Below are 27,864 nucleotides of genomic sequence, written 5' to 3'. Positions count from 1 at the left end.
AATCACATCTAGATATCCAGGGTCTACCATCATACTTAAATATAATAGGCACTCAGCTAATGTTTAATAAATAAACATGTGATTCCAGGATTTGGGGTACTTCCCACCACACACACAAAAACCATTCATCATGTACAGACATAAAAACTGAGGCTTTTAGAAGAGAAATAAGATGCCTCAGGTCCACAGAACAACAATTGAGATATATGATCTCTTCAGATTAATATTCCCTATGATACTCTGCAACTCCAACAGTTTACATATAAATGTGTTAATGCGTTTCCTTGTCCTTCTCACTTTGCTATAAAACACCTCATCAATTTTTTTCTTAACAAGTTAAATTTAAGAGGAACAAATTAGGGGAAAGTTCTGCTGACAGAAAAAAAAATTCCCTACATATTGTTTTCATCAACATGTAAATTTGTTGTATTTGCAATATTAATTAATATTAGAAACTAAAATTTAATCTCTGTAATTGGTACTAAACCAGAAGACAGGAAAGGAATCAATGCTTGGTGATAGAGATTTTGCCCCCAAAGGATCCTTTTACATGTAATGTTTAGCCCAATACTGTTTTCTTTGTGTGAGGCAGCAAAGAAGCAATTCTTACAAATGGTATATTTTGTTTTCCCAGTGAAAATTCATGAAGAAAACTTTTTCAATATTTCAAAACATCTCGATGCAAATCTGTTAACTTTTTTACAAGGCTTTTTTTTTGTGGTGGGAGTGGATTTCATCAGAGAATGTTGCTTATAACTTCATTATTACTGATCATTTTTGTATGACTGATTAATCACCTCCTCACCTAAAATGAGTTGGATATTTTCACTCAACTATTCACACCAACAAAGTGAAAACACAAAGTCATCTTCTAGAAGTTTTATGCCTCCAGGTTGGTCATACTACCAGGGATTCTATGGAAGCTACCAACTGTGGAAAGAGAACCTTCCCCTCTGTGTTACCTCCTGCAAGCCCTTCCTCTACACACTATATTGTAAAAACCCTTCCTCTGCCCATTGCCTTGCATTATCTACTTTATTTTATGAGTATTATAGACAAAATAAGAGAAATATTTTAATGAGAAAATCATTCTTGAAGTATATTTTTCAAATATCTACATTTGTCTCTGGTTTATGCCTGGCAGCATAAAAACAGCCTTTAACTACTTTTCTTGTCACTTCTTCTTGGTTGACTTTTTCTTCCTTCGATCTCACCTTGTATGTAAGAGCATAATTCAAATATATTAGGCTTATTATCAAATTCATTAATCAGAATCTGCCATGGTGGAGGCAGGTAATCTGCATGTTTGAAAGGACCTCCAATAATTGTGACAACTAGCCAGGTTTGGAAACAGACCCACTAAACCCCAAAATTCACCCATGTAACCACTAAAACTAATTGTGAAATAGTTATGTGCATGTGTTATTTATTTTTCTGGAGAGAGGATGACTTCCCTTTTTGAGATTCTCAAATGTACCTTCAAGAATGGGATAGCACATGGATTAAAATAACTCATAGGCTGAAAGATTTGGGGTATTTTAAGAGCTCATGTCTCTTGAGTTGAACCAAAAATACAATCAACTTTCCTAAATTCTGTTCTCTGTTTACTATGAAAAATTATTTTTCCAGAGTACATGGGTCTAAAGAACCGTAACAATAATTTTTACCCTATGCCAAAAAAAGGAGTACTTCTAAAGGTATCAGTTAGCTTATACTCCTTTCTTAATTGACCCTCTCAATACACGTGTCCAATATCATTTATTCCTTCTATGCCAGGACCCACACTGGACCATATAATCCCTTCCACAGCCATCTATTTCCCAGCATTTACACCTGACTGCCGTGCATTTGAACAGGCTGGTGCTGTCCAAGGTGCTGAGCAGGAGGCAAATGGCTCAACGCACCATCAACTCAGTGCTGCACTACGCAGAGGAGGAGCCTCTTTCTAATTCACATAAAAGTGATTCAGGTGGAAGCAGTAACCTTGCTTTTGCCTCCTCTTTTTTCTTCCTACTGGGGGAACAGCATATGCATATCCAAAGATAATGAGTCATATGTAACCTGTCCCCATTCGTCTGAGAGCCTTTAACCTTCTTGGGTTTTTCCAAAGTGTAAAAATTTTGTGAGTTTATTTCTACTTTACTGCATTAATCACAATAAAGTCAGAGCTGAGATAACAACAATACTGAAATCTTCCTACTTAATCAATAAATTCTATGATATGTTTTGACTTTTGATAAATAACTTAAATTTTCATTTGATTCTACTTTTTCATCTCTAAAATTAGAGTAGACACCTCACACACAGGACAGTGGGGAGAATTTAAAAGATCATATACATGAAAATATTTTGTAAAACCCAATAAATAATATAAATATAAAATGGCATTAACATTATCAATACGATTATGATAAAAATTTACTACTGGCAGAGAGAATAGTGTTTAGAAACATGAGAATACAATGAGAATAAGCCTCAATGAGGCTTATTGAGAAAGTAACAAGAAAGTGACAAGAAATGACAATGAGGCTTATTCACATTGTGTTATCATATTCCTAAGTATTAACCTCAAAGAGCTTACAACTCAGTGAAGGACTTAAGACAATCTATATAAATAATGTACCATAGATTAGAGTGGCATAAAAAGTATCAGTTGAGTCAAATGAATAGTAAGAGCAAAAATCTAATCATTGGACTAATGCAGTCCAAGAAAATTCATGGAGGATGCAGCAGCTAAGGTATATTTTAAGAGATGGTTAGGATTTAGGTAGGAAGAGTAGTGAGAAAGCCTGAGAACTGTTACTTTTAATTATGATACTTTTCCTTCCCCACCAAGTTTTTCTGCTAAATAACATTCCAAATATTTAAAAAACTCCTGATCCTCCCAGGCAAAGTCATTAGAAGCATAGCGTAATGATACTATCAATAATAGGCAGATCAGGATTAATAAGAGAAAGGCAATTAGAGAAAATGAAAGGTCACATTGAAACTGTCTTGGCTTAGAGCTCTATTATTGTGTCAGAGTGTTGGTTGCCTTGTCATATCCACCCTGCTCATGGCAAGGGGTGTGTTGAAAAGTTTGTTCTAAAAAAAAAGTGAAGTTAATAAAAGGGATATTTTCTATATGGATGTGTCCATTGGGCATGGAGTAGAGACAATTATCTCCAAATTTTTAGTCCTTTTTTAGAATCTCACAGCTTAGAGAGGCTCTCCTCAGTGAACTATTCTGCAGAGCACAGGCTTCCCTTCCTATTTAGCATACAATTTACGCCTCAGGTCTGGGCATATTTATGAGGCCTAACTCAAATGCTGGCTTGATAAACAACAAACTGTAGGCTCTCTATTAGCAAGCCTGCAAAATTATTGTAGGCTTGTTATTATGATTATAATAAAGTATTTGGGCCCAAAATAAAATGAAACAGCTTTGGATTCATATAGGCATAGAGAATCATAAAGAATTAGGAAAATTCCTGTTAACAAAAAGACTCCATATAACATAGCTTATATTCCAACATTTCTATATAACTCATATTTCTAGAAGCATGTGATATAATTCATGGCAAGTACATTTTTTGATAAACCAATGATTATCCTTCAAAGGAAAGCAGGAAGGGAGCACAAAAACACCGTTAGTCATTTTTACCTCAGTCTTTCTTGTTCTCTTTCTGATGATTCTCCTGTAACTGGTCATCTGCTGTCTCATGAGGCCTCCTGAAAGAATAAATCATCAAAATATTTGTTGAATGAATAAGTAAATAAACAAATACATAAAAAACAGAGAGATAGTGAAAGCATTTAAACCTGAAAGACACATGATTATGAAATCACACTTTCCTTAGCATTGGTAACAACAGCAGCAGCAGCAGACCTAGCATTGATTGAGTGCTTACTATACGGCAGGCATGATGCTTTTATTTTTACACTGAGTAACGATTAATTACTATGACAAACTCTCCATGTGGGTTCTATTATTATGACTATTTTATAATAAGGAAACTGTGGCTCAGTAACTTGTCAAAGGTCACACAGCTCACAAATAGCCAGACCAGAATTCAAAACCAAACCCATCTAATTCCAGAGTAGATCTCATAACCTCATACAGTTTCTATTTCTATTTATTTACATTTCACAGACAGAAGATTTCTGGGCATGGAGCAAAAAAGGACAACAGAGAAAAGCATGGATTATTTGGAAGAAGGGACAGAGATTGCAAAAAAAGTCCTTGTATAGAAACCTGAATTGTAAATTTAGGTAAATAAATGCATAAGACAAGCATACTATATTGAATGGGAAACAAACTACAACTTGTATGCACATACTCTATGCAAGATGTTACCTAGTTAACTTCAATCTGATTTTGAATTATATTTTGCAAGCTTCTTCAGTTATGGTTGCCATCAGTAGTAAGAATATCGACAATTCTTAACAAAGTCACAGACTCTGCAGGGCATCCACACTTTAACACTGAAGTAAGAAGGAGAAGTCCCTGGAGTTCATGACCGTCTTGTTCCCAAGAACACATGGTGATATACTTAGTAGCCTGAATTATCTTTACTCTTCATACAGTGGTGACATTTATTGTGACATAAATGAACTATTTCTAGGCGCCAAGAGGAACGTTAATCATTTATCCTGGTGTTATCCTCTGGTTTATGCTCTAGAAGCTTCAGTCTAATGCTCTTATCCATTGCCCACTTCCTTGCCCCACCCATTTATCATCTACAAATAATTGAACCAAGTATTTTTGAGTGAAAGGAAACTCCTCTAGAGTTCAACTGAATTAACTTGGAATAGTATCTAACCAATTGCGCCTCTGTTTCCTCAGCTGTTAAGGAAAACACGGTGTGACAAATTAAAAAGGAGGATACAATAAAAATAGTCTTTCCAACTGCCTTTACTCTGGTTTTGAGGAAATTGCATCAAATAATATAGAAGGCAATATAAAAATGTTAGCTGCTGTGTGGAGATAAAAGATACGTGGGTGAAGGAAGATTTCCATTAACGATTTTTCCAAACATTTTAGGAGATTGGGTGACAAAACACTCCTGCTTTTCCCATTATCATAGGGCCCCATTTCATGTAGCTAAGCAACACCAAATAGTGACTTAGCTCACTATCAGGTGATGTGATATAAACACCTGGAATAGTGCCTGAAGTCCCCTATAATATTAAAATGCATTTTTCCCTGACTCTTAATTTTTTAAAAAAGTGTTTCTTTAAGTATCAGTGTATAGCACAGTTTTTCTATTACAGCTAAATTCACTACTTCTACTAAAAATTTCTAGTGACAGTAGATAGGAGAATAAGGTGGGTACAGGGAAAAAAGACTATTCAAAGATGGCAAATTTTAAAAATAAAAAAAGTATTTTTTATAAAAGGTTTTTGTTTTTGTTTTCCCATATATCATTGTTAATTTTTTGCTTCTGTACATTTTCTGAGTTTGCCAGTAACATTACCAATATGAGGCAATTTTTATTCCTGTTATTAACAAATATCTAATTATGAACCAAAATACTTACATGATTTTATTTATCAACCCCATTTTAGAGATGAAGACTATTATGCTGAACCAGTATTTAAATATGGATTTGTCTTGCTCTGAAATCTGAACTCACTTCATTCTGCTATACTATGGCCAAAGCATAACATTGAAAATGACAAATTGTGAGGATATTTCTTATGAAATTATCAGTGCTTGGTTAACTGTATAATTTTAAGTTTGTTATATTCTTGAGGACTAATCTTTTTATTCTCCAGGGTTCAATTTTGGTCGGATCATACTTCAGAAATTATAGTATAAATGAGGGAAAGATGGTTATCATACAATAATCTGATTTACAAACCTTTGAGTTAAATGAAATATATTTATCATTGAATTTTCTTTTTCTGCAATATATTAACACGCAAAACTGAAATATTGTCTTTTAAAGATGTGTTTGCCTACTGAGAATCTCACAGGTCTCTGAAATAACGAAATCTTGCCTCTGCCTGAAAGTATCTCTGTAGACAGACAAGAGCGAAATGAAAACAAAAATAGATTTTTTTCCATGAACAATAAGTGTTTCATCAAAAGAACAAAGAAACAGAGCTCTAAATGCTGGATTTTCTGCTTCCCTGAGATGTTACAGATCTGCAGAGAATGACAGGTTCTGAGGTTTCCATTCTGAATTTTAACCTTGTGACATGTCCTTACCACACTCCAGACATCTGGGGAACACAGGCATGAGAAATTATATTTATTGATTGTCCTCTATATGGAACACAGCTAAATATATATATATATATATATAACAATAAACTACAACTTATGTGCACGTACTCTATGCAAGATGCAAAGATATATATAATATATATATCTTTGTGTGACACAAAATTTATCAGTTTATGAAAAAATGTTAAAGTACATTTCTCAACTATAACTTGAGAAGGAAAATATAATAATCCATTTATTATTACATCAATACATAATGAGATATGCAATGCCAAAAGAAACTAAATGGATCCTTGCTGGCAAGACTTGTTTTTACTTAGAAGGAAAGCATCCACATATCCCAAAAAGGGATATAGGGATAGTCACCATGTGAGAAAGAACAATGGCAGAGATTAACTTGGCAGTGAATATCCAGGCATGAATGAGGGAAAGGGATCCTTATCAAATAAGCACAGCTGTCCTGGTCACATTGCCAAGTCCTTCCCCAAAGGGAAGGTGGACAATAGGATTCCAGCCAAAGCACTTCGCATTCTCCAGTCCCAAAGATATGTCTCAGGGTGTCTCATCCTGTTGCCATTCAGCAAAGCATTAATCTAACTGCCCTTTTTCAGAGTCAGTGTTCTCGAAACTACCTTCAGCTGTGATTTGTCTTTCCAGGTTTGTCTGTTGGCTGGTGGAAAAGAAAGTGCTTGGGGAAATGTTAAAGATTTCCACCTATATGTTAGAATTTTATTTTTAATTATTAATCAGTATACTGGAATCTTGATTACAAACTATTTCCTAAGCCTGTCTGTCAATAGACAGAAAATGGACTGGTCAGTTTGACATGTCTTCCAGCCAACAAGAGAGTTCTACATCTCATTGGAAGTTGATGAATCATCATTGTAATTTTATGCATCAATCTCCTATCTTGATTCACATGAGTGTAACCCAAAAAAGGGACATGATATCTGAGAGCTGGATTCCAAATCTGCAACCTGAAAGCTAAGCCCTGAACCTTGGTATTTGCTGAGAGTGTCCTGTGCCTGCTGTAGCAAATTACCAGAAACATGGTGGCTTAACACAACACACATCTAATCTCTTACAGTGTTGTAAGTCAGAGGTCCAAGACAATGATGTCACTGGAGCCCAGTGAGAATAGCAACTATGGAGTAGGTTTCACTCAACAGGAGATCTATCAGAACAGAACAAAGCTGCTGCTGTGGTTGCTAAAGTAGGGAGGGGAAACAGGTACAGTGGCCTGTGCCACTGTCCAGTGTGCCAGTGTCCTGGCTACTCCTACTCAAGAGGCTGAGGTTGGAGAATCACTTGAGTCCAGAAGTTGGAGTCCAGCATGGGCAACATAGTTAGACCCCATCTCTTAAAAGAAAAAAAGCCAGTTGCAATGGCTCATGCCTGTAATACCAACACTTTGAGAGGCCAAAGCAGGTGGATCACCTGAGGTCGGGAGTTCAAGACCAGCCTGGCCAAAATGGTGAAACCTCATCTCTACCAAAAATACAAAAATTAGCCAGATGTGGTGGCACACGCTGTAATCCCAGCTACTCAGAAGGCTGAGGCAGGAGGATCCTTTGAACCCAGAGGCAGAGGTTGCAGTAAGCTGAGATCATGCCACTGCACTCCAGCCTGGGCAACAACAACAACAACAACAAAAAAGGGAGGGACAGAGTGACAAAGAAACACCTGAACACCTAGACTTCTCTCTCCCCCTACTGATACCTCCATAGTCTAATCTCAATCTGAAGTCAGCCAGCAGGTGAGTCCAGGGGGTACAATCACAGGGACCAGTGTATCCAATGCAGAGCAGGACAGAGAAAGGTAGAAACTGGATGAAGCCTTGGTAGGTGGGAGGAGTAATAGCTACCGTGCATATTGTCCCAATATTATCTATACAAAAATGAGACTCCAACCAAAGCAATGTGATATGTGGCTGATCCAAAATTTGAAGCCATATCTGAGTCTTGAACATCCCTTATATTTCTCTCAAGGCTTTCTACTATAACATTTAGAATTCAAATTTGCCTCATTTTATATATTTGCCTTTGAACTGTTTAACAGCAATCAGATGATAAAGAATCATTCCTGATATTTATAAGCATTCAATATATAAGATTTTGTTATCTCCTCATTTATGATCTCAAATTGGTTTGAATCCTCCTCTCACTGTGCCTCTCCCCCGGCATTACTCCTCTTGCTTGAAGAAAAAATGTCCTTATTATATTCAATATTTCATTCTCATTGCAAACTCTGAATCAAGAATAATTAATTTCTATATTTTTTAGCTCCATGCCACATTCAAAATAGTTTAAGTTTCTTCTGTGATGGGTCTCAGTTTCTAAGGATGTTCTGCTTGCTCACCAATGCTCACATAAAAATATTGATTTACACCCAGAGTCTACAAAGAGATCCACTATATTTTTGGTCTCTGCCTGATTTCTAGATCATACATTTCCCCATAAAATACAAAGTATTTTAACCAACCACTCTTTCCTATTTCTTCCAGGCAGAGTTAATGCACTCAGTCTGACCTCCCTCGGAGCACTGCCTGCTGTCTTCTTGTCTAAACTGAAGCCAGTTCTTATCCACTCATGGAATCTTTCTCCCCTACTCTTTTACTGGCATCCCTGGCTCATCACTCCTGTCTCATATCTCCCCACTCATCACCATTTTAAAGAGTCTGCATTGAGTGTCACTACATCTGCTGCTTGGGAAATTAGAGCCTTGCTCCAAATCTTAGGCACCATTAAAAAAAAAAAAGAAAAAGAAAAAAAAAAAAACCTTTTCCCTTGCCCGTTTCCTGACATCGCCTTGCAGCCGGAAACTCTCCCAGAAGAGAAGGGGAGAGGAGCAATCAATAGCGTCTCTAAACAGAAGATGCCATTGGCAAAGAGGTAGCACTCAACCACTGCGGTGAACCGCAGGCTTCTGATTAAGACACCCGTGCCAGCCTGATTGAGCTGCCTGTCCGCACCGCATGGAAACCAGCCACTTAACCCTCCTTCCCTCTGCTGCCTTATTCCCCTCACAGAAAATAGAGCACTCAAAGAGAAAAGTGGTGCTTGGGTCTGCAGAGAGCTTAAAAGGAATTACTGACAGCTGAGTGTTCTCTCTGAATTCAGATTCTGCAATCAATTAGGAGAGATTTCATAGATATGATGATCGGAAATGAAAACTCCACATTAGGTCACATTATCCAGACTCCTTGTAGCCCTCCCCATTAAAGAAAGCTAGCTCCCAGTGGTCTGTTCAACTTCACTCAGTCCAACTCTAGACAATTCAGGTGCATTCCCCACACTGAGGACCTTTATGTCACAGTCAAAATTGCTTCACAGCAATTAACATACAGCCAAATTTTGAAACATGAAATTGGAGAATAGGTCTGGTGAATTTACTTAGGGTCTTCCCAAGGCAAGAAATGTTCAGGCTAATTCCAGTTTTTGAGGCTTCAGGTTTATATTAAATACATACATCAATATATAGTATATAGTATGTTATATTACATACAGAAATGTCAAAACAAAATTTCAAAAGTTGTGGCAAGTTGTAAAAAGCTTGTAATATGTGAACAGGCTACTGTGATGGTCGAATTTAGGTGTCTGCATAGAGGGATACCTAGAGGAATTTTTGCCTGCATAAAGGGATGCCTATATGGCTGGTGAAACCGTTTCTAGGTGTGTTCTTGAGGGTGTTTTCTAGGAAGATTGGCCTGTCAGTTGGTGAACTGAGTGGGGAAAATCCACCCTCAATGTTGGTGGCCACCATCCAAACGGCTGGAAGGTTGGGTGCAACAAAAAGGTGAAAGAGTGGCTCACGCCTGTAATCCCAGCACTTTAGGAGGCTGAGGTGCGAGGATCACTTGAGCTGGGGAGTTTGAGACCAGCCTGGGAAACATAGCAAGACTCTGTGTCTACAAAAAATAAAACTAGCGAGGCGTGGTGGCACATGACTGTAGTCCTAACTACTTGAGAGGCTGAGGTAGAAGGATTGCTTGTGCCCAGGAGTTCAAGGCTGCAGTGATCCATGAGTATAGCCACTGCACTCCAGCATGGACAACAGAGTGAAAGAAAGAAAGAAGGAAAGAAGGAAAGAAAGAAAGAGAAGGAAAGAAGGAAAGAAAGAAAGAGAGAGAGAGAAAGAAAGAGAAAAAGAGACAGAAAGAGAGAGAAAGAGAGGAAGGAAGGAAGGAGAAAAAAAAGCAAAGAAAGGAAAGAAAAAGGAAAGAAATGGTGAATTATTTCTCTTTTTTGGAGCGGGACACCCTTCTTTACCTGCTCTTGGACTTCACAACTCTAAGTGCTTTTGCCTTTGGACACTGGGACCTGCATCAGTGGCTTCCCAGGGCTCCCGGGCCTTCCACCTTGGACTGAGCCACACTACTGACTTCTATGATTCTCCAGCTTGCAGATGGCTTATCTTAGGACTTCTCAGCCTCCATAGTCAGGTGAGCCAATTCCCCTAGTGTTTAGTCCCTTTTTGTGTTGCTATAAAGGAATAAGTGAGACTGAATAATTTATTTAAAAAGAGGTTTATTTGGCTCACAGTTATGCAGGCCATACAAGAATATCTCTGTGCCCCGATCCCTTATTTCCATGCCCTGACCTCTTATCTCTGCACCCCGATCCCTTATTTCTGCTCCCCCACCTCTTATCTCTGCGTCCCAACCCCTTATTTCCACACCCTGACCCCTTTCCCACTTTTCTGGAGGGTAAGAACCCCCGAACCCCTTCCCTCTGTGTCTCTATTCTTCTCTTTAAACTTGCCTCCTTCACTATGGGCAACCTTCCACCCTCCATTCCCCCTTCTTCTCCCTTAGCCTGTGTTCTTAAAAATCTAAAACCTCTTTAACTCACACCTGACCTGAAACCTAAATACCTTATTTTCTTCTGCAATGCCGCTTGACCCCAATACAAACTCAACAGTGGTTCCAAATAGCCAGAAAATGGCACTTTCAATTTTTCCATCCTACAACATCTAAATGGTTCTTGTCGTAAAATGGGCAAACGGTCTGAGGTGCCTGACGTCCAGGCATTCTTTTACACATCAGTCCCTCCCTAGTCTCTGTTCCCAATGCAACTCGTCCCAAATCTTCCTTCTTTCCCTCCCATCTGTCCCCTCAGTCCCAACCCAAGCGTGGCTGAGTCTTTCTAATCTTCCTTTTCTACAGACCCATCTGACCTCTCCCCTCCTTGCCAGGCTGAGCTAGGTCCCAATTCTTCCTCAGCCTCTGCTCCTCCACCCCATAATCCTTTTATCACCTCCCTTCCTCACACCTGGTCCAGCTTACAGTTTCGTTCTGTGACTAGCCCTCCCCCACCTGCCCAGCAATTTACTCTTAAAAAGGTGGCTGGAGCTAAAGGCATAGTCAAAGTTAATGCTCCTTTTTCTTTATCCCAAATCAGATAGCGTTTAGGCTCTTTTTCATCAAATATAAAAACCCAGCCCAGTTCATGGCTCATTTGGCAGCAACCCTGAGATGCTTTATAGCCTAGACCCTAAAAGGTCAAAAGGCTGTCTTATTCTCAATATACATTTTATTACCCAATCCACTCCTGACATTAAATAAAACTCCAAAAATTAAATTCCGGCCTTCAAACCCCACAACAGGACTTAATTAACCTTGCCTTCAAGGTGTACAATAATAGAGTAGAGGCAGCCAAGTAGCAACATATTTCTGAGTTGCAATTCCTTGCCTCCACTGTGAGACAAACCCCAGCCACATCTCCAGCACACAAGAACTTCCAAACGTCTAAACCGCAGTGTCCAGGCGTTCCTCCAGGCCCGCCTCCCCCAGGAGCTTGCTACAAATGCCAGAAATCTGGCCACAAGGCCAAGGAATGCCCGCAGCCTGGGATTCCTCCTAAGCCGCATCCCATCTGTACAGGACCCCACTGAAAATCGGACTGTTCAACTCACCTGGCAACCACTCCCAGAGCCCCTGGAACTCTGACCCAAGGCTCTCTGACTGACTCCTTCCCAGATCTTCTTGGCTTAGCAGCTGAAGACTGACACTGCCTGATCGCCTCAGAAGCCTACAGGACCATCACAGACGCTCTGCATAGCTATCACAGTGGAGGTTAAGTCCATCCCCTTCTTAATCAATACGGAGGCTACCCACTCCACATTACCTTCTTTTCAAGGGCCTGTTTCCCTTGCCTCCATAACTGTTGTGGGTGTTGACGGCCAGGCTTCTAAACCTCTTAAAACTCTCCAACTCTGGTGCCAACTTAGACAATACTTTTTTAAGCACTCCTTTTTAGTTATCCCCACCTGCCCAGTTCCCTTATTAGGCCGAGATATTTTAACTAAATTATCTGCTTCCCTGACTATTCCTAGACTACAGCTACATCTCATGCTGCCCTTCTTCCCAATCCAAAGCCTCCTTTGTGTCCTCCTCTTGTATCCCCCTACCTTAACCCACAAGTATAAGATACCTCTACTCCCTCCTTGGCAACCAATCATGCACCCCTTACCATCTCATTAAAACCTAATCACCCTTACCCCGCTCAATGCCAATATCCCATCCCACAGCACGCTTTCAAAGGATTAAAGCCTGTTATCAGTTGCCTGCTACAGCATGGCCTTTTAAAGCCTATAAACTCTCCTTACAATTCCCCCATTTTACCTGTCCTAGAACCAGACAAGCCTTACGGGTTAGTTCAGGATCTGCGCCTTATCAACCAAATTGTTTTGCCTATCCACCCCGTGGTGCCAAACCCATATACTCTCCTATCCTCAATACCTCCCTCCACAACCCATTATTCTGTTCTGGATCTCACACATGCTTTCTTTACTATTCCTTTGCACCCTTCATCCCAGCCTCTCTTCGCTTTCACTTGGACTGACCCTGACACCCATCAGGCTCAGCAAGTTACCTGGCCTGTACTGCCACAAAGCTTCATGGACAGCCCCCATTACTTCAGTCAAGCCCAAATTTCTTCCTCATCTGTTACCTATTTCGGCGTAATCCTCATAAAAACACACGTGCTCTCCCTGCCGATCATGTCCAGCTGATCTCTCAAACCCCAGCACCTTCTACAAAACAACTCCTTTCCTTCCTAGGCATGGTTAGATACTTTCGACTTTAGATACCTGTTTTTGGCATCCTAACGAAACCATTATATAAACTCACAAAAAGAAACCTAGCTGACCCCATAGATCCTAAATCCTTTCCCCACTCCTCTTTCCATTCCTTGAAGACAGCTTTAGAGACTGCCCCCACCCTAGCTGTCCCTGACTCATCTTAACCCTTTTCATTACCCACAGCCGAAGTGCAGGGCTGAGCAGTCAGAATTCTTACACAAGGACTGGGATCGCATCCTGTAGCCTTTTTGTCCAAACAATTTGACCTTACTGTTTTAGGCTGGCCATCATGTCTCCATGCAGCAGCTGCTGCCGCCCTAATACTTTAGAGGCCCTTAAAATCACAAACTATGCTCAACTCACTCTCTACAGTTCTCATAACTTCCAAAATCTATTTTCTTCCTCACACCTGACACATATACTTTCTGCTCCCCGGCTCCTTCAGCTGTACTCACTCTTTGTTAAATCTCCCACAATTACCATTGTTCCTGGCCCGGACTTCAATCCAGCCTCCCACATTATTCCTGATACCACACCTGACCCCTATGACTGTATCTCTCTGACCCACCTGACATTCACCCCATTTCCTCATATCTCCTTCTTTCCTGTTCTGCACCCTGATCACACTTGGTTTATTGATGGCAGTTCCACAAAGCCTAATGGCCACACACCAGCAAAGGCAGGCTATGCTATAGTACCAGCCACTAGCCCGCCTCTTAGAACCTCTCATTTCCTTTCCACCGTGGAAATCTATCCTCAAAGAAATAACTTATCAGTGTTCCATCTGCTATTCTACTACTCCTCAGGGATTATTCAGGCCCCCTCCCTTCCCTACACATCAAGCTCAGAGATTTGCCCCTGCCTAGGACTGGCAAATTGACTTTACTCACATGCCCCGAGTCAGAAAACTAAAATACCTTAGTCTGGGTAGACACTTTCACTGGATGGGTAGAGGCCTTTCCTACAGGGTCTGAGAAGGCCACTGCTGTCATTTCTTCCCTTCTGTCAGACATAATTCCTCCATTTGGCCTTCCCAGCTCTATACAGTCCGAGAGCAGACTGACCTTTATTAGTCAAATCAGCCAAGCATTTTTTCAGGCTCTTGGTATTCAGTGAAACCTTTATATCCTTTACGGTCCTCAGTCTTCAGGAAAGGTAGAACAGACTAATGGTCTTTTAAAAACACACCTCACCGAGCTCAGCCACCAACTTAAAAAGGACTGGACAATACTTTTACCACTTTCCTTTCTCAGAATTCAGGCCTGTCCTTGGAATGCTACAGGGTACAGCCCATTTGAGCTCCTGTATGGACGCTCCTTTTTATTAAGCCCCAGTCTCATTCTAGACACCAGACCAACTTGGACTATGCCCCAAAAAACTTGTCACCCCTACTATCTTCTGTCTAGTCATACTCCTATTCACCGTTCTCAACTACTCATACGTGCCCTGCTCTTGTTTACACTGCCGGTTTAGACTGTTTCTCCAAGCCATCACAGCTGATATCTCCTGGTGCTATCCCCAAACTGCCACTCTTAACTCTTGAAGTAAATAAATAATCTTTGCTGGCAGGACTATGCTGAATCTCCTTAGGCACTCTGTAATTAGATGTCCTGGGTCCTCCCAATTCTTAGACCTTTAATACCTGTTTTTCTCCTTCTCTTATTCGGTTTACTTTTTCAATTCACATAAAACCGTATCCAGGCCATCACCAATAATTCTAAATGACAAATGTTTCTTCTAACAGTCCCACAATATCACCCCTTACCACAAAATCTTCCTTCAGCTTAACCTCTCCCATTCATGGTTCCCATGCCGCCCCTAATCCCGCTCGAAGCAGCCCTGAGAAACATCGCCCATTATCTCTCCATACCATCCCCCAAAATTTTTGCCGTCCCAACCCTTTACCACTATTTCATTTTATTTTTCTTATTAATATAAGACAGGAATGTCAGGTCTCTGAGCCCAAGCTAAGCCATCATATCCCCTGTGACCTGCACGTACACATCCAGATGGCCGGTTCCTGCCTTAACTGATGACATTCCACCACAAAAGAAATGAAAATGGCCTGTTCCTGCTTTAACTGATGACATTATCTTGTGAAATTCCTTCTCCTGGCTCATCCTGGCTCAAAAGCTCCGCTACTGAGCACCTTGTGACCCCCACTTCTGCCCGCCAGAGAACAACCCCCTTTGACTGTAATTTTCCTTTACCTACCCAAATCTTATAAAACGGCCCCACCCTTATCTCCCTTTGCTGACTCTCTTTTCGGACTCAGCCTGCCTGCACCCAGGTGAAATAAACAGCCTTGTTGCTCACACAAAGCCTGTTTAGTGGTCTCTTCACATGGACGCAAGTGAAAGCTCTCCAATTAAATTGGACTTAAAAATATTAAGGAGTCTACTTCCAATAATACAGAGAGCACTGATAGTCCATAATGTGAACTGTTTAAAAAGCTATCAAAAATATTTGTATTGAATACACCTCATCAACCACTTATAAGAGGCAAGGAACTTTTGAACATTTTTGGAAAACTGAGGAATATAATCTTATTGGTTGGTTGCTCCTATATTGTTGGACAAAGTAATAAAAGAAACAGATGAGTTCAAGAATATAAATTTCCAGCTCCAGATGCACACAAATCACCTAAAAGCTTCTAAGTGTGCCCTTAACGAGAAACTTCTTCCCTGTAGCCACAGGATTGAATTTGCTGAAAGTCGAAGGCTATCACTCATCATGTGACTGGCTGAATTACGGTGAAAGTCGAATTCTCAGCCTTGCAGGGTGTCTACTGTTAAAGTGAGAGCATTGATTGGGAAAGAATGGAATCCTGTAAGTTGAGATTGGAATGTGTGGGAAGATCCTGAGGAAACTAGGGACATTGAGCATTCAAATTCTGATGAGTCTTTCTTGCTGGATAAAGTGACTTCCCGATCCCCAGCTGCAGTGACTTCCCCACCCCACCCCTAGTGGTATTGGTCTTCCCTCCCCTGTTCTGAAGTAATTAACTCTTCATTGCCTGAGAAAATAGCTATGGCCTCTCCTGGGTTGCCAAGCAAGACAGTGCTGTTTCTCCTCAGGACCTACCTCCACCATCCCTCCTCTTTGCTTCTAGACTTATAACCAGACTCATGTACCAGCAGCCCCCAAAAGCGAGGTACAAAGTGCAACCCCTGAGGAGGTGTGCCACACTTCACTAAACTACTTGAGGTTTCTGTTTGTTTTTAATTTATTCAAGCAGAAATCTAGAGAACACATGTGGAAATAGATATTATGAGTGTGGGATAGTAGTAGAAGAAACATAAAGTTGGATTAGGCTGAATTTATTGATATGACCCACTAATCAGAGATTCTGCATTTATGTTGCAGCTGAAAGAGTTAGAAAAGGTGCTAACAGTTTGGTTGGTTGGTTGGTTGGCTGAAACATGAATCTTGGGGAATGACAGTGGATTATCATAAGCTTAACCAAATGGTGACTCCAATTGCAGTTGTTATACCAGGTTTGGCTTTATTTCTTGAGCAAATTAGCACAACTCTGGTACCTATGGGTGAATTGCAGCACAGGCCTTTAGGAGTTTGGAGAAAGGCCCTGCCATCATTTGCAGATAATTACTATCTTTTTGAGAGACCACTCTTGGCCTACTATGAAATGTTTGACAAAGTTACCATGCAACCTGATCTGCCAATCATAAACTGAGTTTGATCTAACCCACCAACCCATAAAGTTGGATGTGCATAGCAGTACTCCATCACCAAATGGAAGTGGTGTAAATGTGATTGGGTCTGAGAAGGTCTTGAAGTGACAAGTAATTACATAAAGAAGTGGCCCAAATTCCCATAGTTCCTATACTTGCTCTCTTGCCTTCTCTCTCCCAGCCCGCACCTATGGGCTCATGGGGTGTACCCTATGATCCAATGACAGAACACTAGGACCTGGTTTACAGATATTCTGCTCTGCATATGCAGGTACTACCCGGAAGTGGACATCTGCAGCACTACGGCCTCTTTCTGGGACATTCTTTGTGGACTGTGGTAAAGAGAAATCTTCTCAATAGGCAGAACTTTAGGCAGTGAACCCAGCTGTATACTTTGCTTTGAAGGAGAAATGGCTAGATGTGTAATTATATGCCAATTCACGGGCTGTAGCCAACTGTTTGGTTGGATGGTCAGAGTCTTGAAAGGGACATGATTGAATATTTAATGACAAAACAAATTTGAGGAAAAGGTATGTGGATAGACACCTCTGAATGGGCAAAGGATGTGAAGATATTTGTGTCTCATGTGTATGCTTACCAAAGGGTGACCTCAGCAGAGAAGGGCTTTAATTATCGAGTTGGTAGGATGACCTATTTTGTAGATACCCGTCAGCACCTTTTCCCAGCCACCACTCTGATTTGCCAGTGTGCTCATGAACAAGGTGGCCACGGTGAAAATAATGGAGTTGATGCATAAGCTCAGCAACATAAATTTCTACTCACCAGGGCCAACCTGGCTACAGCTATCACTGAGTGCCCCAACTGCCAGCAGCAGAGACCAATGCTGAGCCCCAATATGTCACCATTCCTCAGGGTAACTACCTAGCTACCTGGTGGCAGGTTGATTACATTGAGCTGTTTCAGTCATGGAATGGGAAGCATTTGTCCTTACTGGACTCACTTGCTGTAGATATGGATTTGCCTTCACTGCATGCAAGGATCCTGCCAAAACGACCATCTACGGACTTACAAAATGCCTCACCCACTGTCATTTTATTCCACACAGCATTGATTCTGACAAAGAAACTTGCTCCACAGCCAAAGAAGTATGGCTTATGCTCATGCAATTCACTGGCCTTACCATGTTTCTGACCATCCTGAAGCAGCTGCTCTGAGAGAATGATAGAATAGCCTTTTGAAGATACAGTTACAGTACCAGGTAGGTGACAATATTGTGCAGATTGGGGAAAGGTTTTTCAGAAGGCTTTATACTCTCTAAGTCAGCATCCAACATATAGTAGTTTCTTCCACAGACAAGATTCACAGATCCAGGAATCAAAGGATGGAAATGGGAGTGATACCACTTACCATTACCCATAGTGACCCATTAACAAATATTTTCCTTCCTATTTCTGTGACTTTATATTCTGCTGGCCTGAAGGTCTGAGTTCCAGAGGGAGGAATGCTTGAAGCAGGAGACACAATGATTCAATTGAACTGGAAGTTAAGATTATCACCCAGCCATTTTGTATTCCTCATGACTCTGAGTCAACAGGCTAAGAAGGGAGATACACTATTGGGTGGAATAATTGATTCAGACTACAAAGTGGAAATTGGACTACTACTCCACAATGAAGGCAAAGAAGAGCATGTCTGGAATACAGGAGACCTCTTAAAGTGCCTCTTAGTCTTACCATGTCCTATAATTAATATCAATGGGAAACTACAATAACCTAATTTAGGCAGGATTACAAATGAGCCAGACCCTCCAAGAATGAAAGTTTGGATCAAACTGCCAGAATAAGAACCATGATTTTCTTATGGTTCTTAAGAAACATAAGAAACAAGTAGCTACCAAAATGTGGTCAGTTACAGAAATGAGAATTGTCATTATCATAAATATTTTCCCCCTGTATTGCTAAGGATGTATTTATGTGTTTATATATTCATATATTAAGAAAATACCTTTTTCCCTCTCACTCGTTTATCATACAATATAAGATTTATCAACTTTGTATCAGTATTTAGGTATTGCTAAATTTACATAATAGTATTTAAATTATGGGATATCAGGAGAACAGTAAACGTCACCCAAGAACTTTACCTCCTCTTCTGGGGATGGAATTATTGTATTTTTTATTGTATATAAGATAGCTGTATCATGTTAAGTAAAACTGTAACCTTGTTGTTGTCTTTATTTGCAGATTAAGTATATATATTTTTTTTTTTTTACTTTTTTTTATTATACTTTAAGTTTTAGGGTACATGTGCACATTGTGCAGGTTAGTTACATATGTATACATGTGCCATGCTGGTGCGCTGCACCCACTAACTCGTCATCTAGCATTAGGTATATCTCCCAATGCTATCCCTCCCCCCTCCCCCTACCCCACCACAGTCCCCAGAGTGTGATATTCCCCTTCCTGTGTCCATGTGATCTCATTGTTCAACTCCCACCTATAAGTGAGAATATGCGGTGTTTGGTTTTTTGTTCTTGCGATAGTTTACTGAGAATGATGATTTCCAATTTCATCCATGTCCCTACAAAGGACATGAACTCATCATTTTTTATGGCTGCATAGTATTCCATGGTGTATATGTGCCACATTTTCTTAATCCAGTCTATCACTGTTGGACATTTGGGTTGGTTCCAAGTCTTTGCTATTGTGAATAATGCCGCAATAAACATACGTGTGCATGTGTCTTTATAGCAGCATGATTTATAGTCATTTGGGTATATACCCAGTAATGGGATGGCTGGGTCAAATGGTATTTCTAGTTCTTGATCCCTGAGGAATCACCACACTGACTTCCACAATGGTTGAACTAGTTTACAGTCCCACCAACAGTGTAAAAGTCTTCCTATTTCTCCACATCCTCTCCAGCACCTGTTGTTTCCTGACTTTTTAATGATTGCCATTCTAACTGGTGTGAGATGATATCTCATAGTGGTTTTGATTTGCATTTCTCTGATGGCCAGTGATGGTGAGCATTTTTTCATGTGTTTTTTGGCTGCATAAATGTCTTCTTTTGAGAAGTGTCTGTTCATGTCCTTCGCCCACTTTTTGATGGGGTTGTTTTTTTCTTGTAAATTTGTTTGAGTTCATTGTAGATTCTGGAAATTAGCCCTTTGTCAGATGACTAGGTTGCGAAAATTTTCTCCCATTTTGTAGGTTGCCTGTTCACTCTGATGATAGTTTCTTTTGCTGTGCAGAAGCTCTTTAGTTTAATTAGATCCCATTTGTCAATTTTGTCTTTTGTTGCCATTGCTTTTGGTGTTTTGGACATGAAGTCCTTGCCCATGCCTATGTCCTGAATGGTAATGCCTAGGTTTTCTTCTAGGGTTTTTATGGTTTTAGGTCTAACATTTAAATCTTTAATGCATCTTGAATTGATTTTTGTATAAGGTGTAAGGAAGGGATCCAGTTTCAGCTTCCTACATATGGCTAGCCAGTTTTCCCTATGAGGCTAGCATCATTCTGATACCAAAGCTGGGCAGAGACACAACCAAAAAAGAGAATTTTAGACCAATATCCTTGATGAACATTGATGCAAAAATCCTCAATAAAATACTGGCAAACAGAATCCAGCAGCACATCAAAAAGCTTATCCACCATGATCAAGTGGGCTTCATCCCTGGGATGCAAGGCTGGTTCAATATACGCAAATCAATAAATGTAATCCAGCATATAAACAGAGCCAAAGACAAAAACCACATGATTATCTCAATAGATGCAGAAAAAGCCTTTGAGAAAATTCAACAACCCTTCATGCTAAAAACTCTCAATAAATTAGGTATTGATGGGACGTATTTCAAAATAATAGCAGCTATCTATGACAAACCCACAGCCAATATCATACTGAATGGGCAAAAACTGGAAGCATTCCCTTTGAAAACTGGCACAAGACAGGAGTGCCCTCTCTCACCACTCCTATTCAACATAGTGTTGGAAGTTCTGGCCAGGGCAATTAGGCAGGAGAAGGAAATAAAGGGTATTCAAATAGGAAAAGAGGAAGTCAAATTGTCCCTGTTTGCAGATGACATGATTGTATATCTAGAAAACCCCATTGTCTCAGCCCAAAATCTCCTTAAGCTGATAAGCAACTTCAGCAAAGTCTCAGGATACAAAATCAATGTACAAAAATCACAAGCATTCTTATACACAAACAACAGACAAACAGAGAACCAAATCATGAGTGAACTCCCATTCACAATTGCTTCAAAGAGAATAAAATACCTAGGAATCCAACTTACAAGGGATGTGAAGGACCTCTTCAAGGAGAACTACAAACCACTGCTCAAGGAAATAAAAGAGGATACAAACAAATGGAAGAACATTCCATGCTCATGGGTAGGAAGAATCAATATCGTGAAAATGGCCATACTGCCCAAGGTAATTTACAGATTCAATGCCATCCCCATCAAGCTACCAATGACTTTCTTCACAGAATTGGAAAAAACTACTTTAAAGTTCATATGGAACCAAAAAAGAGCCCGCATTGCCAAGTCAATCCTAAGCCAAAAGAACAAAGCTGGAGGAATCACACTACCTGACTTCAAACTATACTACAAGGCTACAGTAACCAAAACAGCATGGTACTGGTACCAAAACAGAGATATAGATCAATGGAACAGAACAGAGCCCTCAGAAATAACGCCACATACCTACAACTATCTGATCTTTGACAAACCTGAGAAAAACAAGCAATGGGGAAAAGATTAAGTATAATTTAAGGAGATGCCGTATGGGTGCTAAGTTGAGAAGGGGTGGTCTCGTTATGCTTAATTTTAGGTGTCAGCTTTACTGGAGAGAGAGATGCCTCCATGAGTGGTGAAGTGTTTCCGGGTATATCTGTGAGGGTGTGCTCCACAGGAGATCTGCATGTGAGTCAGTGGACTGAGCGGGAAAGATTGTACTCAATGTGGGCAGGTATCATCCAATGAACTGTGGGCCAGGATGGAACCAAAAGGTGAAAAAAGGATGAATTCTCTCTCACTCTCTTCCACCTGGCCCCTCCCCCCACCCCCACCACCCCACCCACCCCTTCTGGAATAAGTCACTGTTCTTCTCCAGTACTTGGACATTGAAACTCCAGGTTCTTCAGTCTTTGGACTCTGGAACTTGCATCAGCAGCCTCCCAGAGCTCTCACGCTTTCAGCCTTAGACTGAGTTACACCATTGGCTTACTCGGTTCTTGGGCTTTCCAACTTGGACTAAGCCATGCTGCCATCTTCTCTAGTTCTCCAGCTTGCAAATGGCCTATTGTGGGACTTCTCAGCCTCCATAATTGTGTGAGCCAATTCCCCTAATAAATCCCCTCTAATACAGCTACATATCTATCATCTATCTATCTATCTATCTATCTATCTATCTATCTGTATATCTTCTATTGGTGTTCTCTCTCTGAAAAACTAATACAGCAATATATTTTTACATTAATATACTATATATTTACATATGTAGAATATATGTTAGCTATATATTTATATTTATATACTATATATTGAACTGATCTGCACTATAACAGTGTAATATATTATACTTGCTCCGTGAAAGACATGGATTCGCCACTGTGAGAGGGAAAAGATAATAACTGGCATTTACATCTTGTAAATGTTATTATCCAAGCATCTTGTATATGATTAAATTTCTCTGAATCATGACAGTGTGGATATCATTAACCCATTTTGCAGGAGAAATGAAAATGTAACTTGTTCATGTAATTTGTTCTAGTTTTTGCTACTAGTGAACAGCCCAGCTAGTGTTAGAACCATGTGATTTGTTCATTGACAGGGAGACAATGAAGGATAGCTGTGTTCCCTGCCATCTAGTAACTTACAGTTACATTGTGGAAATAAGACATACACAGTAACAGGTTGGGTGATAAAACAAAACCATATAAGAAATGTCCTGGGTAATAAAAATGACTAATTCCATAAAGAACAGTATAAACAATAAGTATGTGGAGTTTGGCAGAAAGAGAGCTTCCTTTCTTTCAACTGCTCCCAGCCATGCTGCCTGAAATCCTCTTCTCCATTTCCTCTTCCTCCTAGGTGTTTATACTCACCACAAACCCCTGGGCAATTATTCTTCCCCATCAGCTTGTCATTTACTCAAGTTTATTACACACTTGGCCTCTGACAGTTCCTAAGAACTCAATACTTTCAACCTGCCACAGACCATATTTTCTTTCATTTTGCTGAGCTCTTTCCAACAGCCTTACATCTTTCTGGAACTTTGCCTCTCCAGCAAGCAAAAGAAACAAACCAGATAAAGGAAATCAAGAGTGGTCTGAAATAAACTTTCTCAGTTCTGCTTCTGCTTTCTGTATTTCATAAGTGGGGTATTTAATCACCCATGTTTATTATAGAGAGCAGAGCTTAGAGTGAGCAAACTACTTGCCAATCAGTGACTAACACAGGACATGTGAGGAAGGAAGTAGCTTTAGTGAGAGGAGAATGAAGTCATTAAAACATGAAAATAGTGTGTAAAACTTTAAAGATCTTCAGTTACTTAAATAGTGAGTGTTTTTGAAGTATTATTTCAGTTAGTTCCTTCCTTCTAGAAGAATGTCTAACTCCTACAGTTGTTTCTGTAACACAGGTAACACAGTAAGATGAATATATCTCGAGTACGACCTGCCTTACAAAAAAAGGAAAAAAAGTCACATATTTTTGTTTTTAAAATATTTTGTTCTTAGTATATTGCTACTACCAAAAAAAAAGTTATCTATAGCCTGCCTACTTTCAGAAGAGGATTGTAGCATTTTATAGTACAGAAGATGGTTGTAGCATTTTATATACATATGTAAATCCAACAGTGTAAGGTTGCGCAGCTATTACAATTGAGCATTAAATCTAGCTCTGAGTTTCCTAGTAGCCAATGGGAAAAAAAGAGCAAAAAGGTTCACGTTTTTATTTGATAATAAAAAAGGATCTGATATCACTATGAATGACTCAAATTTTACTGATTCTATATAATAAGGCACTTACTTTGTAGACGATTCTCCACCAACATTATCTTATTTCATCATAATGATAGCCAGCAGTAATTAATATAGTACTTATTCCATGCCAGGCACTGTTTTAAGAGCTTTCTACACATATTAACCAATATACTCTTCAAAATAACTTTTGCTATAGCCACTACTATTACCCTCATTTTACAGGTGAGTAAATCAAACCACATAGCCAGGCATGGTGGCTGATGCCTGTAATCCCAGCACTTTGGGAGACTGAGGTGGGTGGATCACCTGAGGTCAGGAGTTTGAGACCAGCCTGGCCAACACAGTGAAACCCCATCTCTACTAAAAATACAAAAAATTAGCCAGGTGGTGGCAGGTGCCTGTAATCCCAGCTACTCAGGAGGCTGAGGCAGGAGAATCACTTGAACCTGGGAGGTGAAGGTTGCAGTGAGCCGAGGTCGTACCATTGCACTCCAGCCTGGGCAACAAGAGCAAGATTCCGTCTCAATAAATAAATAAATAAATCAAAGCACAAAGAATTAAGTGATTTGTCCAAGGCCTAGTAATCGATGGAAATGGGACTCAAACCTAAGCCTGACTCCAGGATTTAAACTCTTAACCACGAGGCTAGACTAGTCCGCAGTTTAATCGTCTATATTGGGATACTAAGAAGGATGAGAAGAAAGTGACTTAAACAGGTGACTAAGATAAAAATTGCCAGACTCAGGGTTCAAACCCAGAACTAACTAGTTCCAAAGTCCCACTGCATTTCATTGTGGGTATCCATGGGTCTTTATGCAAAAAGACCCAAGAACTTATATATATGCTATGTCGGTGTTCTGGTATTCACGTTTGATAAACATTGAGGGTGTTACATTAAAACTTAACTCACTAACGATATGTCTAGAGAAGGTTAAGTTAAAAAGGTCCAGGAATCATACTTTTTGGTGACATAATCTAATTCCGAGAATTTACTTAGTCTTGGAAAAATAGTTGAAAAAAATAGTCCTGTAAAATCCCATAAGGCAACATTTTTATCTCTTAGTGTTTTGGTAGAAGCTGGATATCAGCTGTGGAAAGCAGATTCACATGTTCTGGTTATGCAAGGAGGCAGAGAGAATGTTTATATCTTACCATGAGAATTGAATATTTTACCTGAAATTCCAACAGGCTATCAGAATGTATAGTGTATTGAGCTATGGGGTAACCTAAAAGAAGATTAAGTTAATTCAACCAAGTATGTACATTGAGTAAAGACATTTGTTACACCCCCTAAATCCAGGTACTACACCTATATTTCCAAGTCTCTCACGCTTAAGTGGGGCCACTGATAAGTTCTGGCCAATGAGTGGAGCGTGATGTGGATCACTTCCAGGACAGAGCCTAGAGGAGCCAATGTATGTTGTGATCCTTTGCTCTGGTAACACTGGAGGCTAGTGTTGAGATGATGAAACCACAAGTTATTAGGGCTTCCCATTAGCATGGGGTTTAGGGTGGTTATATGGAGAAGAGTTTTCTACCAACTGTGTGGGACATACAGGATGAGACAGAAATTAACCATTGTTGGTGGTTTTCTTGTTGTAAGGTCATTGATATTTTAAGTCTAATTTGTTTTTGGAGCAAAGCCTATTTTATCCTGACTAGTATAACACTTCAATACTCCACAGGGAAGGACTGCATCTAAAAGCCTAAATCATTTTGAAATTTCCTAGAAATACATATTTTAAAATTTTGTTGTAAAGAGATATTTAACTTTCCATTCATCTTACCTTATTTCTACATATAATATGACATTTATAAAATGAAACATTGTTTTCAAAATGAATGTATGTGCCAAAGTTTTAAGCTTTGAAGTACTATTTGCTGCTCCTTTCTTTTTGCTTTTTAGTCCAGTTTTATTCTACATGTTATATACACCTACATCTATGACACATTTTTCTCTAAAATCAAGTGGATGGGCTTTTCTTCTGCCACAAAACTAGTAGATTGTTGTTCTGCCATTTTAAAAGTGTCAAAAATCTCAGTTCTAATCTACAGCTTGTCACAACTTAACTTACTCTACAGACATGTCTTTGGAGTAGGTACAGTTAAAATATTTAAAAAAAAAAACAGCATATGTAATTATACCCTTGGGAACTGTCTCATATCTCAACCAGCAGGTGGCAATTTTATCACATTATATGTCCCATTAGGTAAGCAATGGCCTAAATGGTGTAAAAAGATGATTTTTTTCCTGGCAAGTTGGCAAGTTTGTGCTTTAAAAAAAAGGGGGGGAATGAAGCTCAGGACCATGAGTGAGAAGAGAAGCCCTCCATTCTCTGGATGGCAAGAAAGTCATTGCTCTCTTGGTACCTGTGGTTGTGTCAAGTGTATAGCAGGTGAGTTCTAAGCTGCTGTGCACTAACCACACCCACAGGTATGCAAGGGTATAACAGCAGTCAGCTGAGATCACATAAAGGAGAGTTGTAATTTCAGGGAAGCAGCAGACATTTTCTGTCACTCTGATGTTGGAAATCATATTATTTCTTGGGAAACTACAGACTTTAGGCTAAACCTTTTCCTTTCATAAAGGCTTTCATCTTTTTGTTCAACATTTTCATGATTTTTCTATTCATAATGAATATCTACTTAGTGGTTCTCAAATTTTAGTGCAGCAGAATCACCAGATCTGGGTCCCATCCCAAAAGTTACTGATCCAGTATGTATGGAATGGAGCCTGATAATCTACATTCCTAACGAGACCCCAGGTGATGCTGATGCTGCTCCTTCAAGGTACACACCTTGAAAACCCTTGATCTACTATGTGTCAAGCCCTGGGATAATCCTTGCAATACAACAGTGAAGAAATATAGTTGCTGCCTGACATAAGCTAATTGTAAGAAATTTGACAAAACAAACTTTTCAAGCTTCACCATTTGTTGGCTATAAATGAGGATAATTTAATCTCATGGGTTTACTATCAGGTTATTAAAAATATAATACATGCAAAGATTTTATGCAGTACTTAGAAAATAAAAAGCACTCTGTATGATATCTCATAAGGATTTGAGCATCCCGGAAGGGAGACAGACATGTAGGCAGTCAACTACAATGCTGTGTAAGGAGGGATAGAGTCTATCTACTCCAATTTCAACTTAAGCTGAAGTGATCACTCACCAGGAAGCCCTTTCAACAGCTCCTTCTCCCCTTCCTACCAAGGACAGATACAGGAAAGGAATTAACACCTGTAAGTATTAGCAGCTGTAATATTGATTATTCTTTCAGGTATGAGTAATGAAAACCCACCTTAAACAAGCTTAGGCAAAATACACACACACACACACAACAAACAAACAAACAACCACTTAATTGGCTCATGGAACTGAGAAGTCCAGAGGTAGAAATGACTTAGGTCTCAATTAGATCCAGGCGTTTCCTTGATACTTTCCATTTCTCTCTTTCTCATCATTTCTCTCTTTCTCTTTTCCTCTCTCTCCCTTTCCTTCTCTTTCCCCATTGGCTCAATATTAGGCCCTACTTCCCTCTATGCTATCTTGATTATTACACAGGGTCTCCCTATGAGTTTGATGACTATGGATAGGCCCTGCTTGGATTAGGTGCTCACCTGTAGTGGTTTGAATGGTGGCCCCCAAAAGAAATGTTCACCCAGAACCTGTGTATGTGATCTTATCTGGAAAAGGGCCTTTGCAGATCTACTTGAGTAAAGGATCTCTGGATGATATCATTTTGGATTAACCAGCTGGCTTCCTCACTCCAATGACATGTGTTCATATGAGATGCAAAAGGAAGAAAACACAGAGGAGAAGGCAATGTGAAGATGGAGGCAGATATTGGAGTGAGGTGTCTACAAACCAAGGAACATAAGGGATGGCCAGCAACCACAAAATAGGAGACAGGTGTGAAACAAACTCGCCT

At 39.8% G+C, this 27,864-nt stretch overlaps 1 protein-coding gene across 3 annotated transcripts in view; it reads right to left on the bottom strand.

The window, feature by feature from the left end:
- Positions 1-330: 330 nt before the first annotated feature.
- Positions 331-27,864, bottom strand: part of LOC129136995 (uncharacterized) — a 566,655-nt gene continuing 539,121 nt past the window's right edge. Inside the window, exon 5 of one of the 3 annotated variants that reach the window (XR_010150978.1) lies at positions 331-3,711. Coding sequence is in view for 1 of the 3 variants with exons in the window: in XM_063793022.1 (XP_063649092.1) it covers positions 3,645-3,711 (67 nt within the window). In the remaining 2 variants the exon portion in view is untranslated. The remainder of the gene's footprint in view (positions 3,712-27,864) is intronic. The other 2 variants (XR_010150979.1, XM_063793022.1) reach the window with 2 other exon arrangements.

This window comes from Pan troglodytes, chromosome 15 (assembly GCF_028858775.2).
Source record: "Pan troglodytes isolate AG18354 chromosome 15, NHGRI_mPanTro3-v2.0_pri, whole genome shotgun sequence".
Lineage (NCBI taxonomy): Eukaryota > Metazoa > Chordata > Mammalia > Primates > Hominidae > Pan > Pan troglodytes.
This window is presented reverse-complemented; position numbering and strand designations above follow the sequence as displayed.